This window comes from Bidens hawaiensis, unplaced genomic scaffold (assembly GCF_021521415.1).
Source record: "Bidens hawaiensis isolate Kalapana, Puna unplaced genomic scaffold, B.hawaiensis_p1.1 tig00026411_1, whole genome shotgun sequence".
Taxonomy (NCBI): Eukaryota; Viridiplantae; Streptophyta; class Magnoliopsida; order Asterales; family Asteraceae; genus Bidens; species Bidens hawaiensis.
The window spans coordinates 1-19,736 of NW_027494249.1; the positions used below are offsets into that span (position 1 = coordinate 1).

The 19,736-nt window shown below is 35.4% G+C and overlaps 3 protein-coding genes and 1 pseudogene across 3 annotated transcripts; all 4 read right to left on the reverse strand.

Moving 5' to 3' along the window:
- Positions 1-35: 35 nt before the first annotated feature.
- On the reverse strand, positions 36-1,407 carry LOC143573399 (strictosidine synthase-like). Its single transcript, XM_077058288.1, has 2 exons — positions 1,016-1,407; positions 36-465 (listed from the first exon to the last, which is right to left on the reverse strand). The coding sequence occupies exons 1-2, from the start codon at positions 1,264-1,266 to the stop codon at positions 207-209; spliced, it is 510 nt and encodes a 169-aa protein (XP_076914403.1). The 5' UTR covers positions 1,267-1,407; the 3' UTR covers positions 36-206.
- A 10,193-nt stretch (positions 1,408-11,600) lies between these two features.
- Positions 11,601-12,279, reverse strand: LOC143573401 (protein STRICTOSIDINE SYNTHASE-LIKE 12 pseudogene; annotated as a pseudogene).
- A 1-nt stretch (position 12,280) lies between these two features.
- LOC143573400 (strictosidine synthase-like) lies at positions 12,281-13,171 on the reverse strand. The gene is made up of 2 exons (XM_077058289.1): positions 12,748-13,171; positions 12,281-12,564 (listed from the first exon to the last, which is right to left on the reverse strand). Exons 1-2 carry the CDS (start codon positions 12,996-12,998, stop codon positions 12,306-12,308), a joined length of 510 nt encoding a protein of 169 aa, XP_076914404.1. The 5' UTR covers positions 12,999-13,171; the 3' UTR covers positions 12,281-12,305.
- Positions 13,172-17,531: 4,360 nt separating this feature from the next.
- LOC143573402 (protein STRICTOSIDINE SYNTHASE-LIKE 11-like) lies at positions 17,532-19,223 on the reverse strand. The gene is made up of 3 exons (XM_077058291.1): positions 18,658-19,223; positions 18,118-18,372; positions 17,532-18,040 (listed from the first exon to the last, which is right to left on the reverse strand). The coding sequence occupies exons 1-3, from the start codon at positions 18,909-18,911 to the stop codon at positions 17,557-17,559; spliced, it is 993 nt and encodes a 330-aa protein (XP_076914406.1). The 5' UTR covers positions 18,912-19,223; the 3' UTR covers positions 17,532-17,556.
- Positions 19,224-19,736: the final 513 nt, after the last annotated feature.

Consider the following 19,736-nt stretch of genomic DNA (forward strand, 5'->3'; position numbering starts at 1 on the left):
ACTAACTGCAGGACCACCCCCGCCTGGGAGACCACTGAGCAAAACGGATACTTCTTTTGTAATCGTGTTGTAACGCAATAATCTACCGGTTGAATCAGGTATAAATCCAGGTTGTGTGACATCTCTGCATCAAAATACATTTTTAAGTTTTGTTTTAGATGGACATGTAGTAGAAACTTGATTCATGGTTTAAGTTAGTTATATGGTTACCTGAAAGTATAAGTCAAACTAGCATCAAGGAAATAAACATTGCCGGATATTAAGTCAACATCAACACCGGTAGTATACTTGAAACCACCAGCAAGCTGAGTTGCAAGCCCGCCGTTAGGCCCAACAACTAGAAGCCCGAAAAACGCGTCAGCTATATAAAGAAGACCGGTTATGGGATGAAAGCTAAGAGCCACTGGCCTTCCGCATGTTGGTCCTAGATCTGGATCATTTGTACCTTCACAAAGTTGCTTGCTCCTGATCAATATATCCAAACAAAAAACACAAATAATCAATAGGATTGCGTAATCTAGATATCAAAGAAGAAAATTGATGGCGTTTAAGTTGTGTATATTTGCTTTTAAAAAACATAGTGAAAAACAAATAATATAGATAAGCTAATGCCATTTGGAGTTTTGGACATATAAATTTGTTTAAATGTTGTGTAAAATAAACGAATTTAACTTAAAAGTACTTGAATGATATGATACTTTTTTTCTCATTTAATGAATCAATCATGCGATAAATAACATGCAACGTTCGTTATTTACGTTCTAGAAAGGTAAGTTATATCCATTTACGTATCCATCAAAAAAATTAAATAATAATAATGATAAAGTAGGTGTAGGCTATTTTGGCAGCTTAAATTTGTATATAGTGAATGAACACATATACAGGATAACAAGAACATATGTGTGGTTATATGTCCGCATTCGCTTATCTATCACTAAACAAAACGGGCATGAACATATCTTCGTTCGTGTCCGTTTGGTTTTCTTTACAAAAATGAGTATACATAAAACATGACCTTGTGGGTGTAGTATATGCAAAGTCCACGAAACCGATGTTAGGGCCTAGCCATTTTAGTATCCTACCATCGGCTACGGTTGTAAAGGGGCCTTCAATCGGGACAAGCCCATTGAAAGCAGCCGAGGTCGGGCCGAATGTCCCTTGAGGCAATTCGATCTTACTAAAAATGGTATATTGGCCGGAGACAACGACAAAAGTGTAAAGAAATGCAACAAAAACAGAAAGCAAGGATGGTGTTAGAGTGATCATGTTTGGATATGTATGTATGTATGTGATATGATTCAAGAGTATTGCATATGGCTTTATTTATAGGAAAGAAATAATACTAGTTAATGCTTCAAAAAGATCTTTGGAACGTGATGATGAAGATCCTAAGGGCCGTCATTTTAGGAAATGTGTACATTTTGAATTTGATATTCGCAATCGCAAGTTGATGTTTATTTTTAAGGATGTATAATTATATGTATATTAATTGCATTATTGTGTGTATATTCTCCAATAGTTTTGGAGATATTAGTGTTATCGTATATATCTTAAAGGATTACATGGAATCTGGGCGTACCCGCTCTCTACCTTAAGTCCTAGTCATCGTTCGAGTTCTAGACCACGGTTCAACTGCTGGCTGCCACGTACAGGGGCTGATAGATCTAGGGGAGTGTTCAGATGTACCCGGAATACTCCTCAACTTTCACGATAGAGTGCAAAATTAGTGAAAGAAAAAACTCTTTCTTCTTCCCCATTTTATGTATTTGAATATCCTAAGCAAATATTAAGATACCCCTAGGTTCAAAAGTTTTTGTGATTATCTCTGAATTTTCTTCTAGATCCACCATTGGCCTGTCAACTTTCTTTTTCCGATGAAACCGATCATCATCTACATCTTTTCGATCGGTTACAATGGCCAATAAACATGATGTCGGCCGCCCCAAGCTACCCTTCACTGTGTCTACAGTCTATATATACTGTCACCGATGAAAATAAAAAAAAGTACGTGGTCTAAAAGGAACGAAGGTACTGCCTTATTCTTCATGGCATGTACGTACCGTACCGGTACAATAATGAACCGATGCCAAACAAATTCTCATCGCGTCCCACCATGTAAGCACGGCCCTCTCTGTTTTTTTGCACGGTAGTGTAAATCGACCATTTTTCCGTCCAAAAATTATGTATACGTAGTGCAAATTTACCCGTTTTATACTGAAAATTCACTATGTCAGATCTGGGCTATAGTCACACTTTTTCAAAAACCATCTTGTAACACTTTTGAAAAAATTTGTGGCTAATCTTAGTTTCAGCCACACATTTGAGCATTCGTGTGACGAAACAACCCAGTTACGAGGCCTTTGGTCACACTTTCTTAATGAACGTGACCATAAACACATCTTTTAGACACACACTTCAATTCGTGTGACAATAAAAGCCCGTTACGATACCTTTGGTCATGTTTTCAAAAAGAACGTGACCATAAACTCACATTTTAGCCACACTTCAATAAAATAATGTGACAGTTACTAGCCACACCGAACAAACGAGTGACCAAATATTACCAACTGCCATGGTATTGATTGATTTTTTATTCATGTGACCAAAAACACAGGTAGCATATCCACACTGGATGTGTGTGGCCAGTTGTTACCAACCGTCATTGTAGTTTTTTATTTTTGTGACTGAATGGTTTTGGATTTGGTCACTTACGTGAGTTACTAGGTGTGACCATACAATAGTGACCTCTAAAAATTTGGGCGGTGGTTTTTCTCTCTGTCGATCACGCTATCCCTCCTAAAAACCTCAGATATTTTCCTTTTGCCTACCAAAACTCCCTGACCATTACAAACCCTAGTTCTACCATCTCATCCTCACACCATTCAACCCTCCGATTAACCACTGCAACCTCTGAATAGCCACCGCCGGTACACATAGCCCCCACCACCGTTGTCTTATACCTCGCCACCACAGCCAAACACCACCGTCGAGCACCACTTTCTTCACTCCAAACCACAACCATCTCCTGTGCCGCTTAATTCCGACGACCACCGCTTACCACCACTACTTCTGTCACCATATTTCTTGTAAGTCGGGATTTTAGGTAATAATTGTTAGTTTTTGTGATTTAGGCATAATACATTGTAATTTAGGAGATTTTAGGCATAATACATGTTAATTTAGGAGATTTTAGGTATAATCATACTAATTTGGGGATTTTAGGTATAATATATGTTAATGTTGGGGATTTTAGGTATATTATATGTTGATTTTGAGGATTTTAGGTATAATATATGTTAATTTTGGGGATTTTAGGTATAATTCATGTTAATTTTGTGTTTGTTTATGTGTGCATATGCACTTTCTGGCGAGACTTGTTGCAATTGACCAGATTTGACATTGATGCTGCTGACCCATGGGTTTGACATCAGTGGTATGCCAGTTCTTTCTAGTTTATTTATTTTATTTCATGTATTCAGATTTAGGGTTTTATGATGATTTAAGATATATGTTAATTGTGTTTAATTTTATATAGTGTAATTTAGTTTGTAGATACATAAGTTGTTATTTTAGTTTTCAGTTTAATATCTTTACTGTAATAACCACGTACAATCTTGTAAACTTAACGTGTTCAGAAACTTAAAAGTTATTGACCAGCTCTCATATATGGAAATGAGGCAAAAGACTGCAGAGTGTTGGATCTGATTCATATGGGGTCAAACAGGTTACAAACTTATCTTTTATGTGTTTGTTTTATTTTTAAGAAACAGTTATCTTTAGCTAGTTACAAAGTGTCTATATTGTTACTGATTTAGTGTCTTCAGTTAATTAAATTTAAATGTTTGAAGAGTTAACCAGGAACGAGTTTGAGCCATGGGCAAGGGAGAAGAAAATCCAAAAGAAGCTGCATACATATTTCCCAGTTGGCCTGGTAAGTTGCAAATTGTAGTCTTTATATTTAATCTAAGTATTTATAAAAAAACGTTTGAGACTGAAAGTTGGAGAAATTGTAAGATATACATTCCTCTTGTTTTGCTCTTTGTCATTGACCTATTCAAGTTTTTAATTTTGTGGATGTAGAGATATATGAAGTAACTATGAAGACTATCTTTCAAATGGAAGTAAGTACGTACAAACCCTTCATAGGATGAAATCAATAAGCAACCAAATAAAAATCTTTATGATGGTAAGAATCATTACATCAAACCATAGTTAGTTACAGTAGGATAAGTGTAGTTGTGCAAATTTTAGTGAAGGGTTTGTAAGTTGCTAATGTACATACAGTTACGCCAAGCTGTTTCGGTAGCTCTTAACGAGGCAGCCTGCATTCGTGACCGGTGTTTTGGCTTCGGATGCAACCGGGCTATGTGGTTCTTGTACATATATGCAGTAAGTTCGATCCACTTTGGTTTTAATCTGTTTCATATATATTAACTTTTTTTCATGTTTTATTCCTCCAGCTACCACCAAAGTCACCACCACCAAAGAAGAAGAGAAAAATGCAAAACCTGGTTTAAGGGACGAAGATCTGCATGATGATCCTGACACAAGGATGATCGATCAACAAAGACGGCCTACAGATCGATAATATATATTGTACTTCAATGTTTAGTGTGATGAACAATCTTATGTATGGATATATATTATTATTAATATATGATATGATTTGGATTTCCATTAGCTAGGGGTTTCATGTTAATTTAATGATTTTTTAATTAGAATTACAATATATTAATTGAATTTGGTTTTTAGTCACATTTATAGTTAAAAGTGGGCAAAAACGTTATGTGTCACAAAAGATAGACAATAGCCACACTTAAAGTTGAAACTTGGGCAGATACAATATGTGTCACCAAAGATAGACAATAGTCACACTTAAACATTAGTCACACGGTGTGACTTTGTTTTGTGTGACTGAATGATATAGCCACACTGATGGGGACAAAATGTGTAACTACTTAAAACCTTTTGTCACTGTAATTTTAATTCAATGTGACAACAAGCTTTCACGTCACTATATATAAGAAACGGCCACACTTATAAGAACATCATGTTGAACTTGCTACATTTTTTCACTGTTGTATTAAATTGTTGTCGCTAAAACATAAATGTTTGTGACTATACAGTAGAAACGGTCACATTGAAAATAGATTCATGTGACCGCTGCTACCTTTAGTCACACTTAATAGACGAAAGCTTGATTCCAGCAAAAATATTGAAACCTTTTAGTCACGCTTTTTAAGACCTACGGTCACAAAACTTCAAGGTCACCGTATGGTATCTATGGTGGCGGCGGCTTTGGTGTCACTTGGACTGAAAGGGATATGTGTGACGAAATGGATACAGTGACACTTATTCTGTGTCACCTTATCTAAATTTTCACGCAGTGATTTGAGGCCGCCCCCTAGTTTATAATTTTTATAATACATTTTGAGCCCCCCCCCCCCCCCCGACGAACTCGCCCAAGCTTCGTCACTGCATGTAAGGCCCTTTTACGGTGTTAGTCTTTCGTATTTGTAACTTGAACTTTGTTTTGTTTACTTATGTTCGTTGAACAATGTCCTATGTATGTTTGGGTCATAGGCCTTTGTATTTGGAGCCCACTGGGCCTTGTTATATGAAATAGATTTGCATGAGAACTCACACTATATATTCTGTGAGTCTCTCATACACACTATAACCTTTTGCTAAAAATCTTATCTCTAACCTACCAACTCTCTCTTCTTCTTTCTTTGTTCTCGGCAATAAACAATAACAACAAGATCCGAGATCTCGGTCCTGTTGTTTCCGCCAACTAGTGTAGAGGTTGATTCAATATAACTGGTAATAGTTAGTGTGTTGTTAGATACAAGGCACCTACCCACCTTAAGGGTACAATAGAATACAGCTGTAGTAAGAAGAGAATTCTTCACATGTGATAAGCTCTGACGTGGACATAAGAATTCTTCATTTAAAAAAACATCGTGGAACACATTTTTTGATATTTCTGCAATAAGTTAATGCAATTTACAGTTTAAACAATTCAACTAGAGATTATTTTATTGAAGGAACTAAAACTACAAGATACGTAATTAACATGAAAGTTGACTTGTTATTATTCTTCTTAAATGCCTGCATGCATGACAACGTGGGATCCGTAGGACTTGGCCTGCACATGCACATTACTTGGCATTCATTCCATGTACCGGGCGGGTACTCATGTGGATCGGGTTAAAGGGTTGGGTGGTATCAGTACGTAAACCTGTTAATTACCACGATAATTAAATTAAAACCATCAAAAAGTAATCATTTTGTGTTTATGCATGGCCTATGAAACTATGAAAGGCTCTTACAAACTCACCTTGAAACTCGTTTGCAAAGGTCTAGAGTAAGATGTGCGTCGATTACCAAATACGAAAATTGATTTTTAGGCAGTAAAAGATTTTTGGAAGGTTGAGATTTGAGGAGAAGAAAAAGAATGTAAGAAAGTAAATGATAATTGTTGATTTCTGATATTTCTTCAATAAGAATGCAAGTAATTAGAATTGGGTGCTGCCAAACGTACCCCCTTAATTTTGTAAATATTATAATATATTTTCTTTAATTTTAATAGTATTTATATTTATAATTATTAAGATTTTGCAGTTTAATTGAATTTCGTTTTGTTGATTACTAATTTTGGGTTCTGATGAAAAATTAAACTGATTATCAGGTTAGTAGAGAATATCATTAGGATTTATTATTATTTTGTTGTTAGTATAGCTAGAAGATATATTTAGTTAAGGGTATTTCTATAAACTATAGTATAGTTATCGTTATTATTATTTTTTTTGTATATATAGTTAATCAGTACTATACAATCCTAAACCCTAAACCCGAAAACCTAAACCCTAAACCCGAAAACCTAAACCCGAACCCTAAACCCGAAAACCTAAACCTAAACCCTAAACCCGAAATCATAAAAAAAACGCGACTTGTAAAAAAAATAATATGAAATCCTTAATTTTGTGCTAATTTGGTAAACATATGATTTTAATGGGTAATATGAAAGTTGGTTTTTCCAAAGGGGGGGGGGTATGACAAGCAACCAGGGGGGTACGTTTAGCCTGACCCTTAGAATTTAAATCATTCACATAGAGATTACTAGGATCTATGTTTAAGCTCACTCTCAAACTACATTATGAAACGTTGACTTATTATTCTTCCTTTCTTATCCAAATTATATGAAAAGAAATTAGTTAAAAACTTAAATGGATCAAATTAATTAAGAACTTGAAGATCTCTGGGATCAGAAGAAAAGAAAGAGCTCGTGGAGCACGTTTTGTGATATTTCATCAATAAAAATGCAAATTACAATTTAAATAATTCAAATGGAGATTACTAGGATCTAAATTGAAAAATGAAACGTTGACTTATTATTCTTCCTAATTAATGCATGCATGATCAGACTCTAACGAGCTCATGGGCTATGAAACTAAGACTTTATGTTGTGGTTTGCCTAGTTAATGCTTTATGTTACTCACGTTATCGCATAAAAAGTTGTTTTAACTAACCCACATTTTAACAAGTGCGTTCTGATTTAACTAGATAAACAAAAAAAAGTGATCGGATGAAATGTGGTGGACCACGCCCTTTTGAGTTCTGTCATGCGTTAAGAGGATGGCGAGAGAAACGCAACAGGCAATGGCGGATCCAGACATTTAACTTAGTGGGGGAAAACAATCAATAAAAATCAACTACATGAAAATCTAAAGCGAACTACATTAAATATAGCTAAACAAAATACATATTATAGTCGGTGTATATGTGATTTCATTGTTTGAAAACGGTCAACTACAACTTAATTTGAAACACTTTAAAATGCTTCTTTTTGATGATACAAATTGCACAAGCATTCAAAAAGTCCTTACCAATTCGATTATGCAATTTTGTCATTAACATCTTCATAGCTGGAAAATCTTTCACCATGCGATTCCAACGGGTAAAACTAATTCTCTAAACAAACTTGATATTCATGAATCGTCTGCATGCATGTCTTCTTCATATAACAATTAACATCTTTTTTTAATCGATCATTCAAAAAAAAAAGAATGGGCTTGCTTATCACTTTATTGGGCTGGAAAAAACACAGTATATGAGGCTAATTAAAAAAACAGGAGGCGTCTTTATTGATGTTTATAATCCAAATTACCACTACAAAGCTTAATTATTACATAGGCTCACTAAATCTAAGTGGGTGACTAACCCCCACTGGGCTGGTTGACGTAGATGTCGTGCTCTAATCAAAAACAAGTATTTATGAAGCTTAAATACCTATAACTAGTACGGGTAAGTAAGGTCGTCTCCACAGGGAATCAGTGGAAAGTGCAAGTTTATTACTATTAATTAATTAACTAAGGTGGACAGACGATGTCAAGCGGTTTATAAAAATGAGTATAATAACACGCGATTACTTTAAACGAACTGTAAACAATTATGAGAGAAAGATTCACTTCAGGTTCAGGTAAAGTGATAACCGACTAATCACAGATTCTTTAAGATTAATTGCGCAGTAATTACTAAACCTAACAGTTGGGTTGTGAGGACAAACGATACCCTAACCGAATTGTTGACACAACTGAACTCCGGTTTACCCAATTACCAGTTAAAATATGAAAATCAGTTATAAGCAATGACTAACGATTATTGGTTCAATGACATAAGAGCTAACCCTACATGTGATGAACACAACCAGATAAGTGATGCAAAGTTTGACAATCAAAATCATAAACTATTTAAACAATCAATTCGTAATGTAAAACAAGATTAAAAATAATCAATCAAGTTTATAATCATTTAAAACATAGAATCTGATCAAAGTTAGTTTGCACAAAACCCTAGCCTAAAGTGAATACAATTGTTTAGTCTGACATCGGCATCACGAAGGATTCGCTTATCTGATGAGAGGATGAAAGCATGCGATGAACGAACGAACCGGAGGCTTCGGGATGGTGGAAAATCGTCCTAGGGCTTGTACTTGGTTGGAGGAATGAAAGATATCTCGAATGGGGGCTGAAAAACTGATTATATCAAAGTTAGGGTTATTTTTCCCGTCAGGAGGATCTTAGCGCGTCGCTAACATTCCAGGAGTGTGATTTTCGCGCCGCGCTAAAAACTCAAAATTCTGATGATCTTAGAGATACGCTGACATCACAATCAGGACCTTTTAGCACCGCGCTAAAAGCGTCTGACAGAATTTTCTTTATTTTCTTCATTTATTTTGCATAGGAAAGTGTGCCAATCATCATGAGTCTTCTATATCTTCGCTCCAAGCCCGTAATTCATCCCGATAAGCGTCCTTAACGTCAAGTATCCTGAAACACATAAACACGCTTGAAGTACCAAAGTTCACATAATATTTAAACTAAAAATAAACAAAAACTATAATAATATACACGATTTTTGCCCGACCATCACTGGTCTTCAATCCGCCACTGGCAACAGGGTTTGGCCCCATCATGGTGTTGGGGTTTGGCGGCTGGTTAATGGATGAGGAGAATGAAGCCACCCCATTGCCCCCTCCATAATGGACAGTCTAACACTCTAACGAGCCGACCTAATCTATAGAAAGTGAGTCTAGCAGGTGAAAGTGAAACTGTGAAAGGCTCTACAAGCTCACCCTCAAACTCGTTGCAAAGGTGTTAAGTCTCACCCATGGATTGTTTTTTAGTTATGTTCGTTGGTTATTTGTTTGCTCAGGAAATGGTTGTCAAATGGACCCAAAACCCAAAACTAGACCATACACCCAAAAGTAAAATGAGCTTAGTTTTAAAAACATTTTGAGAGTATGGTATTAGAATACTCAAGCCAATTACCCAAAACATAGATACTAATTAATCTGAATCATACGAGTAAACTTCTATATTTAGTTTCTTCTTTCTTGGCTAACGAAGCAATCTAGATTAGTAAACACTTAATCCACTGTTTGAGTTGATATAATCGGTTGTCAGATGAAAGCTAAGAGCCATTGGCCTTTCGCATATTGGCCCCGTATCTGGATCAGTTATACCATCATAAAGTTGCTTACGTTTTTGAAGTTTACTATATTATCCATGTTGAAAGACACGACATCTGATACAGCATAAAGAGGTTGCAACACCTAACCGGACGAGAATACATGTGTATAGGCCGGATAGCAAACTATTAGACTCGTCACTTTGAAAAGATAATTTTTTATGTGATCAAGCTATGACGTGAAAGTAAAACCGGGTTAGTTTCGTGCAGCCATGCCTTGATTACCGAAGATTAAGATTGATTATTATACAAGTAATAATTATATTTACACTTTTCATCATAGTTTTAATCTTTTGTGACCTGTTTAGGCGAAAGCGGTTTGAAATTAGAAACGAAAAGAGTAAGAAAATAAACATGGTACATTACATGTGAATGAACCATAAAACCATCATAAGTAACCACGTTTCTGTTCATGGACTATGAAACTTTTGAGCCGGTCCAATATACAGAAACCGGGTCTAGCAGCACATGATAATTAAGACGGGTGGACCTAAAACCAACAATAGGTATGTGCTTAGTTTTATGGTATTTTGTGGGTTTGGAATGGGTACGCCGCACGGGATTAGGATACCTGGCCCGATCACCCAAAACATGTTGTATTTTTGCGTACCTGGAATATGAATTCGATCAATGATACAAACCCGTAATCATGATTTCAATCTTAGTTTCATGAACAATTGTCTGGATTAATCTCTAAATCGTGAATCACTTTCAGATAAACCTATTTGCGGATTACACGCAATAATTTATCGGATAAGACAGAGATTTTATGTAGATGAAATTGGATTTTTAAGAATCTGTGTATGTGATGATGAACCAGAGAAGAAGTAACAATCTCCTTGTTCTGTGTATTCGATCAAGTGACAAAAATCCAAGAGAATGAAACCATCGGTAGATTCCCATATCCCTTATCCCACATAAACCAAAATATTTAATAAGAAGCCCATATATCATTATAATTAAGCCCAAGTAAATAATAACTTAAACCGAATAACAAAGCCTAAATAACATTATTGTTAAACGAGCTCGCACTCCCGCGTTACCTAACTCGTTTAATCTCTAACGTCATTTCCTCGATCGACAAGTTAATCCAATAACACTAAAATAACCAACAAAACATACTTATACTTGAAAAAAATAATAATTCTTTTTGTATTGGATTCATGAGAAATAAGGTAAGCTATACATTCATTGACTTTCGTATTTATACTTTTAGTTTTTCTAGTTAACAAAATTTAATAGAAAAAATGCAAACTACTAGGTATACACAATGCTCTGTAAGTAGTGGTTAACATGTACTCGACACATTGTTTGAAATCAAAAACGACAATGCAACATTGTTTAAGTGAATATTTAAGAAATTCCAACCAAAAATTTATCTTATAAAATTAAACACGAAGCTTTATTATGATGGTTTATTAGATCAACCTTATTTAGTGGCGGCGGTACATCATTTGATTATCCTAATTAGAGTAGACACCAATGAAATCTACTAGGTATACACAATGCTCTGTAAGTAGTGGTTAACATGTACTCGACACATTGTTTGAAATCAAAAACGACAATGCAACATTGTTTAAGTGAATATTTAAGAAATTCCAACCAAAAATTTATCTTATAAAATTAAACACGAAGCTTTATTACGATGGTTTATTCGATCAACCTTATTTAGTGGCGGCGGTACATCATTTGATTATCCTAATTAGAGTAGACACCAATGAAATCGGTAAAGCGACAACCTACATAAAGTTTCCCATAATGCTCCTGAACCAAATTAACTGATTGATTGAAGTACTGTGTAGCAAATGACACTATTTGCAGCACATCCCCATTTGAATTGAACCTCACTCCTTGAGGTGTGATGAGTGGCGTTGGCGGAGATAATCCTTTTGATTCTGCTATCCAAAACTGTCCAAAGCTCTCGGCTCGCTTTATCTTATTTGGGCTCTCAATATTGTCTATCAAAACTTCCGCCTGATTTTTTTTGGCCCCGCTAGCCAGTATTTTGAAATTTTGTTAGCATAAAACTCAGGGTATACAACAAATGTACCATCGTGACTGACTGCAGGATCAGTCACACCCGAGATACCACTCACCAAAACAGATACTTCTTTTGTAAACGGGTTGTAACGCAATAGTCTACCGGTTGAATCAGGCACAAATCCAGGTTGCATGGAATCTCGGCAGCATAACAGATATTTAAGTTTCTTTTTGGTTGGACATGTGTTAAGACAAGATTAATAAAAACTTAATCATGGTTTGAGTTAATATGGTTACCTGATGTTATAAGTCAAACTAGCATCACAGAAATAAACAATGCTCGTTAACATGTCGACGTCAATACCAAAAGCGAATTTGAAACCACCGGCTAGCTGAGTTGCAAGGCCATCGTTGGGTCCAACAACTAGAAGCCCAAAATACGCATCAGTTATGTAAAGAAGGCCGGTTATGGGATTAAAGCTAAGAGCTGTTGGTCTTCCGCATATTGGCCAATTATTCGGATCAGTCGTGCCATCACAAAGTTGCTTGGTCCTGATAAAAGAAAATTAATCAGATTGTCAGCCTAGAAATCACACAAGATCAATATCTTTCTCATTTAATTTGTATATTTGATTTAATAAAAATCTTATCTAAATAACTTTATAGTCTTATTAGAGCATCCACAATAGGTATTTTCATGAACCGTTCTTAAAGGATACATATATAAAACATAACCTTGTGGGTGTTGTATATGCGAAATCCACGAAACCGAGGTCAGGGCCTAGCCATTTCAGTATCCTACCATCCCTTACGGTTGTAAAGGGACCTTCAGTCAAGACAAGCCCACTGAAAGCAGCTGAGGTCGGGCCGACAGCCCTTGGAGGCAAATCGATCTGACTAAACGTGGTAAATTGACAGGAAACAACAACAAAAGTATAAAGAGATGCCACAAAAACAGAAAGCAAAGATGGTGTTAGAGTGACCATGTTTGTTTGGCTATGTATGTGAGATATTATTCAAAAGATTTGCACATAGCTCTTATTTATAGGAAAGAAAGAAAACTAGTTAATGCTTCATCAAGATCTTGGGAACGTGATGATGTAGATCCTAAGGGCCGTCACTTTAGGAAATATGTGTGCATTTCGAATTTGATATTCACAAGTTGCTATCCAAAACGGGGTTACAGCGTAGCTTGTTGCTCGTTTACATGTCACTTAATTATATTAATCATTTGGATGCTTATTACAAATTTTTTTAGTTTCAATTGATTAATTGTATTATTGTATGTATATTCTCCATTAGTTTCGGAGATGTTGTATTTTGAGAATAAGAAGAGAATTCTTCATGTGACGCCATGTGGAAATAAGAATTCTTCATTTTAAATAAATATCGTGGAACACGTTTTCAGATATTTCTGTAATAAAAAAGCAAATTAGAGTTTAAATAATTCAACTAGATTATTTAAGGAATTAAACTTACAAGATACGTAACATGAAAGTTGACTTGTTATTACTCTTCTTAAATGCCTGCATGCATGCATGACAACGTGGGATCCGTAAGACTTGGCCTGCAGTTGCACGTATATGACTTGTAAGTACCGGGCCGGTAAGCCCGGTACTCATCTGGATCGGGTTGGAGGGTTAGGTGACGTATCTGATACGTAAACATGTTACTTGTGTCCGAGTATGACCATAAATTAAAGCCATCGAAAAGTAGTCATTTTTTGCGTTCATGGGCTATGAAACCTCTACAAGCTCACCCTCAAGCTCGTTCGCAAAGGTCCGTTAAGAGTAGGACGTGCTTCGATTACCAACTATGAAAACCGATTTTTATACATATAATAACTTATGTCTAAACTTTTTATTATAGCATCAATCTTTTGTGACTGATGATAATTGTTTTCAAGAAAAGAGAGAGCTCGTGTATATAGCTCTTTATCTGATATTTTTGTCAATAAGAATACAAATGAAGGCTTAGGTCTAAAGTTTGAAACCTTACGCAAGATGGTTTTTTTAAGTGACGGGTATTCTCCTAGATGGTGTTTTCATGGGTGAGTCAGGCATGAAAGACTCACCCTCATATGGTTTCAACCCAGGGGCGCACTTACCTTATACGGAGCCGTAGCCTCCGCTACGGCTCAAATTTTTACGGGTAGTGTAAAAAAAAATTTGGTCGATTTTCGTGTTTCGTTACGGCTGGAAAAAAATACCAATCAAAAGATAAAGCCCAAACAAAAAAAACCCATTAACCCAACCCAAGAGGTTTCCCTTGCACGAGCCGGAGACACGCGATGGGGTTCTCATCATAGAACAATCACAAGTTTGTTAAAATTATTCCCAGAAGTTGTTGAGGTGCTTCAATTTATTAAATTAGATGGAGATAGTGTGCAACAAAAATACAATGCGAAAGGTATTCTATCATATTTTAAGACTTTTGAATTTGTGTTTTATATACACTTGTTGGACGAAATTTTAAGCCTCACAAATGCTATATCAAAACATCTTCAAAAAAAGAGTCAAGATTTGTTGGAAGCGTCTAAGTTGATAAGCGGGACAAATCGAGCATTGAATAATCTAAGACAAACCGTATTTGACAAGATGTTGGCAAAAGTTACATCTTTTTGTGAAAAAAAAAATATTAAGATGTTAGATATGGAGGAAAGTTATGGTAATCAAAGAAACCGGAAGTATGTCATTACTAATCGACATCATTTTGAGGTTGAAGTTTTTAATACTGTCTTGGATATGCAAATTCAAGAACTTGGAAATAGATTTAGTAAGGTCTCAACTACTTTGTTAGAAAATATGTCGGGTTTAAATCCTTGTGATTCGTTTTTCAAGTTTGACATATCTAAGATAGTGGTTTTTTCAGAGATGTATCCGAATGATTTTTACTAACGAAGAAAGAGGGTGTATTCCGGGTGATCTTACGACCTTTTATTACACTTTAAAGGAAGATGATAAATTTGCAAAACTTGGTGGAATGGGTGATCTTGCTCGTGTAATGGTGGAAACCGGAAAACACACAACTTTTCCTTTGGTTTATTGGATATTGAAGCTAGCATTGGTTTTATCGGTTGCAACTGCAACCGTTGAAAGATGTTTCTCTAAAATGAAGCTTATCAAGACGGATTTACGCAATCGAATGGGTAATGAGTATTTGAACAATGTTTTAGTTTGTGCGGTCGAAAGAGAAACGTTTGATAAAGTAAATGAAGAAGATGTAATGGCTCCGTTTCAAGCTATCAAAAACCGAAGAGGAGATATTTATAGTCCAACCTAGACCCGCCACTGTTGGTTCGTTAACCCGGTTAGTTTAAATTTATTTGTTGTCGTGTTCTTTATATTTGTTTCGTTAACATTGTATTAAATATGGGGGAAAAAAATTTTTAAGCGCTCCGGCTCGGTTTCGAGTCTAGATTCGCCACTGTTCCAACCAATATTTAAATAATAGTAATAATAATGCAAATTACAATTTAAATAATTCAAATGGAGATTACTAGAATCTATATTTATTATTTTAAGTAACTAAAACTACATGATTGGAACACGAGTTATTGACTTATTATTCTTCCTAATCCTAATTAATGCATGCATGAGATGAGATTGTAACGAGCTCATGGGCTATGAAACTGTAACAACCCGGTCCAATCTACAGATTGTGAGTCTAGCACGCTCTACAAGCTCACCCTCAAACTCGTCCGCAAAGGTCCGTTAAGTCTCATCTTTGGATCGCTTATTAACTACGTTTGGTAGTTATTTGTTTGCTCAAGTGTAGGATGCCAAATGGACCCAAACCCCAAATCAAGACCAGGAAACCCCAAATTAAAAATATATGCAATGGTTAATACTTAATAGAGTAGGCCACCGGGTATATATGGGCTTAAGTTTAAAAACATTAGTATAGTATTAGCATACTCGAGCCAATTACCCAAATATGGATACAATTGAACCAAAATCATACTAGTAAAACGTTTTTTTTTTTTTTTATTTTCTTCTTTCTTGGCTAACAAAGTAATCTACTAATTCTTTAAACCTTTTAGCATACATATTAAAAAAGTAATCTCGACTAGGCGCTGATTAAACCCCTATTAATCGCTAGTACCCACTTTACTGATTAATTTTGGGCTAATCAGTCAATGGTCAAATCAGGCCAAAATCGTAGATTTCCGGCAAGATTCTGACCAAAATAAGCAGTTTCAGGCGAGATTCCAACTAAAATCAACGGTTTCCGGGGAGATTCCATAAAAACCAGCGGTTTCTAGTGAGGTTCTGGCAAAATGTATTTACGTACGTACAAAACTGAAAATTACATATAAAAATGTGTGTATGTATATATAAAATTGACAATTATGTATTAAAATCCGATTCGATTAATCCCGATTAATCGCTAGTCCCCAACCTACCGCCCGACTAGGGGTGTTAGTTGCATTTTTAGGCACATTTATAGCATTTTAAGTGTTGCAAATGTGCATTTATTTATCTCTAGCTGTAGCATTATTTTGAGAAAAGCTCATTTTGATGGGATGGAATCGAACTTGAATTGTTTTCATAATGTTTTGCATGTGCAATCGAGTAGCGATGAATGACAATTGACGTTCAAAATAAATGTAAGTGCTAAGAGGGAAAAATACATCAAGTCATCGGTTTAAGAGAAGACCAATGAAGCTAAAAAAATTATTAGAAAATACATCAAATTGGATCTAAAAGTAAATTAATTCAAGTTAATTGATAAATGACAAGGAAAGTTACGGTGTCATCTTGTGATAAAGTCAAACGAGTGGAAATAATAGTGATGTCGGTTTATGACACGGACATGTCATATGACATGATACGACATGGGTTTTAACAGGTTTGGGTTAGAATTTAACAGGTTTCATGTCTTAAACAGATCGACCTATTTAAGAGATGTTTAAATTCATGTCTAACAGGTTAAAGACATGCATGTTAGCATGTTTAATTATAATTAATAGTTCTATCTTTGCAACTCGCACACTAAGATCTAAACTACGTAAGCATATAGCTAGTATCGGGTTTGCTCAAATCACCGAACGACATGTGGTAAGACATTAGATAGAGTAGATGTTCGAAAGACATGACCTATAGTGTTCATACATACAGTTAATTATAAAAAACATTGCACCATAATTGTTAATGATCATAAGCTAGAATTGAATTAAGAATTTACCTTAATATTGGAATTAGTTTTTAAATATCTGAATTCACCTTACTGTTTAATTAAGTTTTATAATAAATATGTTTTAGTTAATTTTAAGTTTATTTCAAAATCCCCCTTTTCAAAGCAATCGTATTTACGCTTAGCATGTTTTGGTATAATTTAGTTAATATGTATCTATGAGACCATGAACCTTATTTTCATTTATACTATTTATAGTAAGTATAAATTGGTTTATGTCATTTGTTGGATATGTATGTAGCAATGTGTAAGTGAACATTTAAGATTCCAACCGAAGATTTTATCTTATAAAAACTCGAAGCTTATTATGATAGTTTTATTTAGCGGTGCGGTACAACACATGGTTATCTAGTTAGAGTAGACACCAATGAAATTGGTGAAACGAGAACCCACGTAAAGTTTCCCATTCTGCTCCTGAACCAAGCTAATTGTTTTATTGAAGAATTGTGTAGCAAATGACACTGTTTGCAACACAACTCCATTCGAATTGAATCTCACTCCTAGAGGTGTGATGAGTGGCGTTGGTGGCATGAATCCAACCGAAAGTGCCGCCCAAAACTCTCCAAATCTCCCTGCTCGCTTTATTTTATTCGGGTTTCCAACATTACTTAGCAAAAGTTCCGCCTTATTTGCTTTGGGCCCAACTAGCCAATATTTTGAAATTCGGTTACCGGTAAGCTCAGGTACTAGAACAAATGTACCATCGCGACTAACTGATGGACCACCCCCACCCCAGAGACCACTGAGCAAAACATCTACACGTTTCGTTAGTGGATTGTAACGCAAGAATCTACCAGTTGAATCAAACTTAAATCCAGGTTGTGTGACATTTCTACATCAAAAAAGATACTCATGTGTTAAGACAAGACTAGTAAACATTTAATCCATGGTTTGAGTTAATAGAGTTACCTGATATCAAATGTCAAACTAGCATCACTGAAGTAAACATCGCCGGTTATCAAGTTTACGTCAACACCAGTTAAAAACTTGTAACCGCCAGAAAGCTGAGTTGCAAGCCCGCCGGTAGGCCCAACAACTAGAAGGCCAAAAAATACATCAGCTATGTAAAGAAGGCTGGTTGTCGGATTAAAGCTAAGAGCCATTGGCCTTCCGCATTTTGGTCCCATTTCCGGATCAGTTGTACCATCACAAAGTTGCTTACTCCTAATCAAAGTATTATAAATTATAAAGAAAAAAAATATTTAATAAGATGCATATACTAAAAATCCCCCAAAAGAAATTTGACGTTTAACATGTACTATAGATTTTAATAATTGAAGGAAAATCAAGTTATGATCATTTAAGCTAGTTTCATTTGTAAACACTTTTGCTAGTTTATTTTACAAAGTATAACGAACAAGAAAATATGTTAACGCTATGTTCGTGCTCGTTTATTAATTTGTTCTTAAACGAACACGAACAAAATAACTGGTTATGCATAAAACAGACCTTCCGGGTGCAGTATATGCGAAATCCACAAAACCTACATTAGGGCCTTGCCATTTCATTATCCTGCCATCGAATACGGACGTATAGGGACCTTCAGTAAGCAAGAGAAATTCACGAAATGCAGCCGATTCAGGGCTCGAAACCCCTGGAGGTAATTCAAGCTTACTAAAGCTGGCAAACTGACCAGAAACAACAACATGAACAAAAGTGGAAAGTATTGCAACACAAACAGAAAGCAAGGATACCGTTGCCATGTTTGGATGTGTGTTTAAACAGTATCGCGCATAGCCTTATTAATAGAAAAGAATAGTGGCTTCATCGAGGTCTTTGGATACGTGATGATGTCGCAACACGTAACTTGTAAGGGCCGTCGTTTGGGATTCTCTGTTGTCATTGTGGATTCGCGCTAAACAAATCGTGTCTAAATTTAGGAAATCTTGGGTACGTGTCTTCAACATTACGTGAATGAAACTGATTAAATTTTGCCTAGGTACTCTACTATTCTCTATTTATATATAATGTATGGCGTTGTGTATGCTTATCTTAGAGGATACACATATATATAACAATGATGATTGATGAGTGACCTCATACAGCTTGATCTGTGTTGGAAATGAAACTTAAATGGATACTAAAATTTTATACATGTGAATATTAAAAAAGCTTTTCTTCTTTATCATATATAGTGTACATAGTAAAACAAATATGTCTTTTGTGGTATTATGAATTTGATCAATTATGCATATTATAAAGGTCATAATAATTTTTAAAGCATACCATACGTGTTGAAGGACTCGGCTTCTTATTCAGCTAGAAGAGGTTGCAAACTTTCAACACCAAGCCAGGACGAGAATACATGACGTGAAAGCAAAACCTGGTTAGTTTCATGCAGCCCTGCCTTAACTAACAAATACTAGATTTTATTATTATACAAATAGTAAATTTTTCAAAAGTTTTTATTGTAGTATTAATCTTTTGTTACATGTTTAGGTGGAAAACGGGTTGGAATTAGAGAAGAAAAAAAATTAGCGTAAGATAGTAAATATGGGACACAATAATATAAAAGTGATTAAATAAAA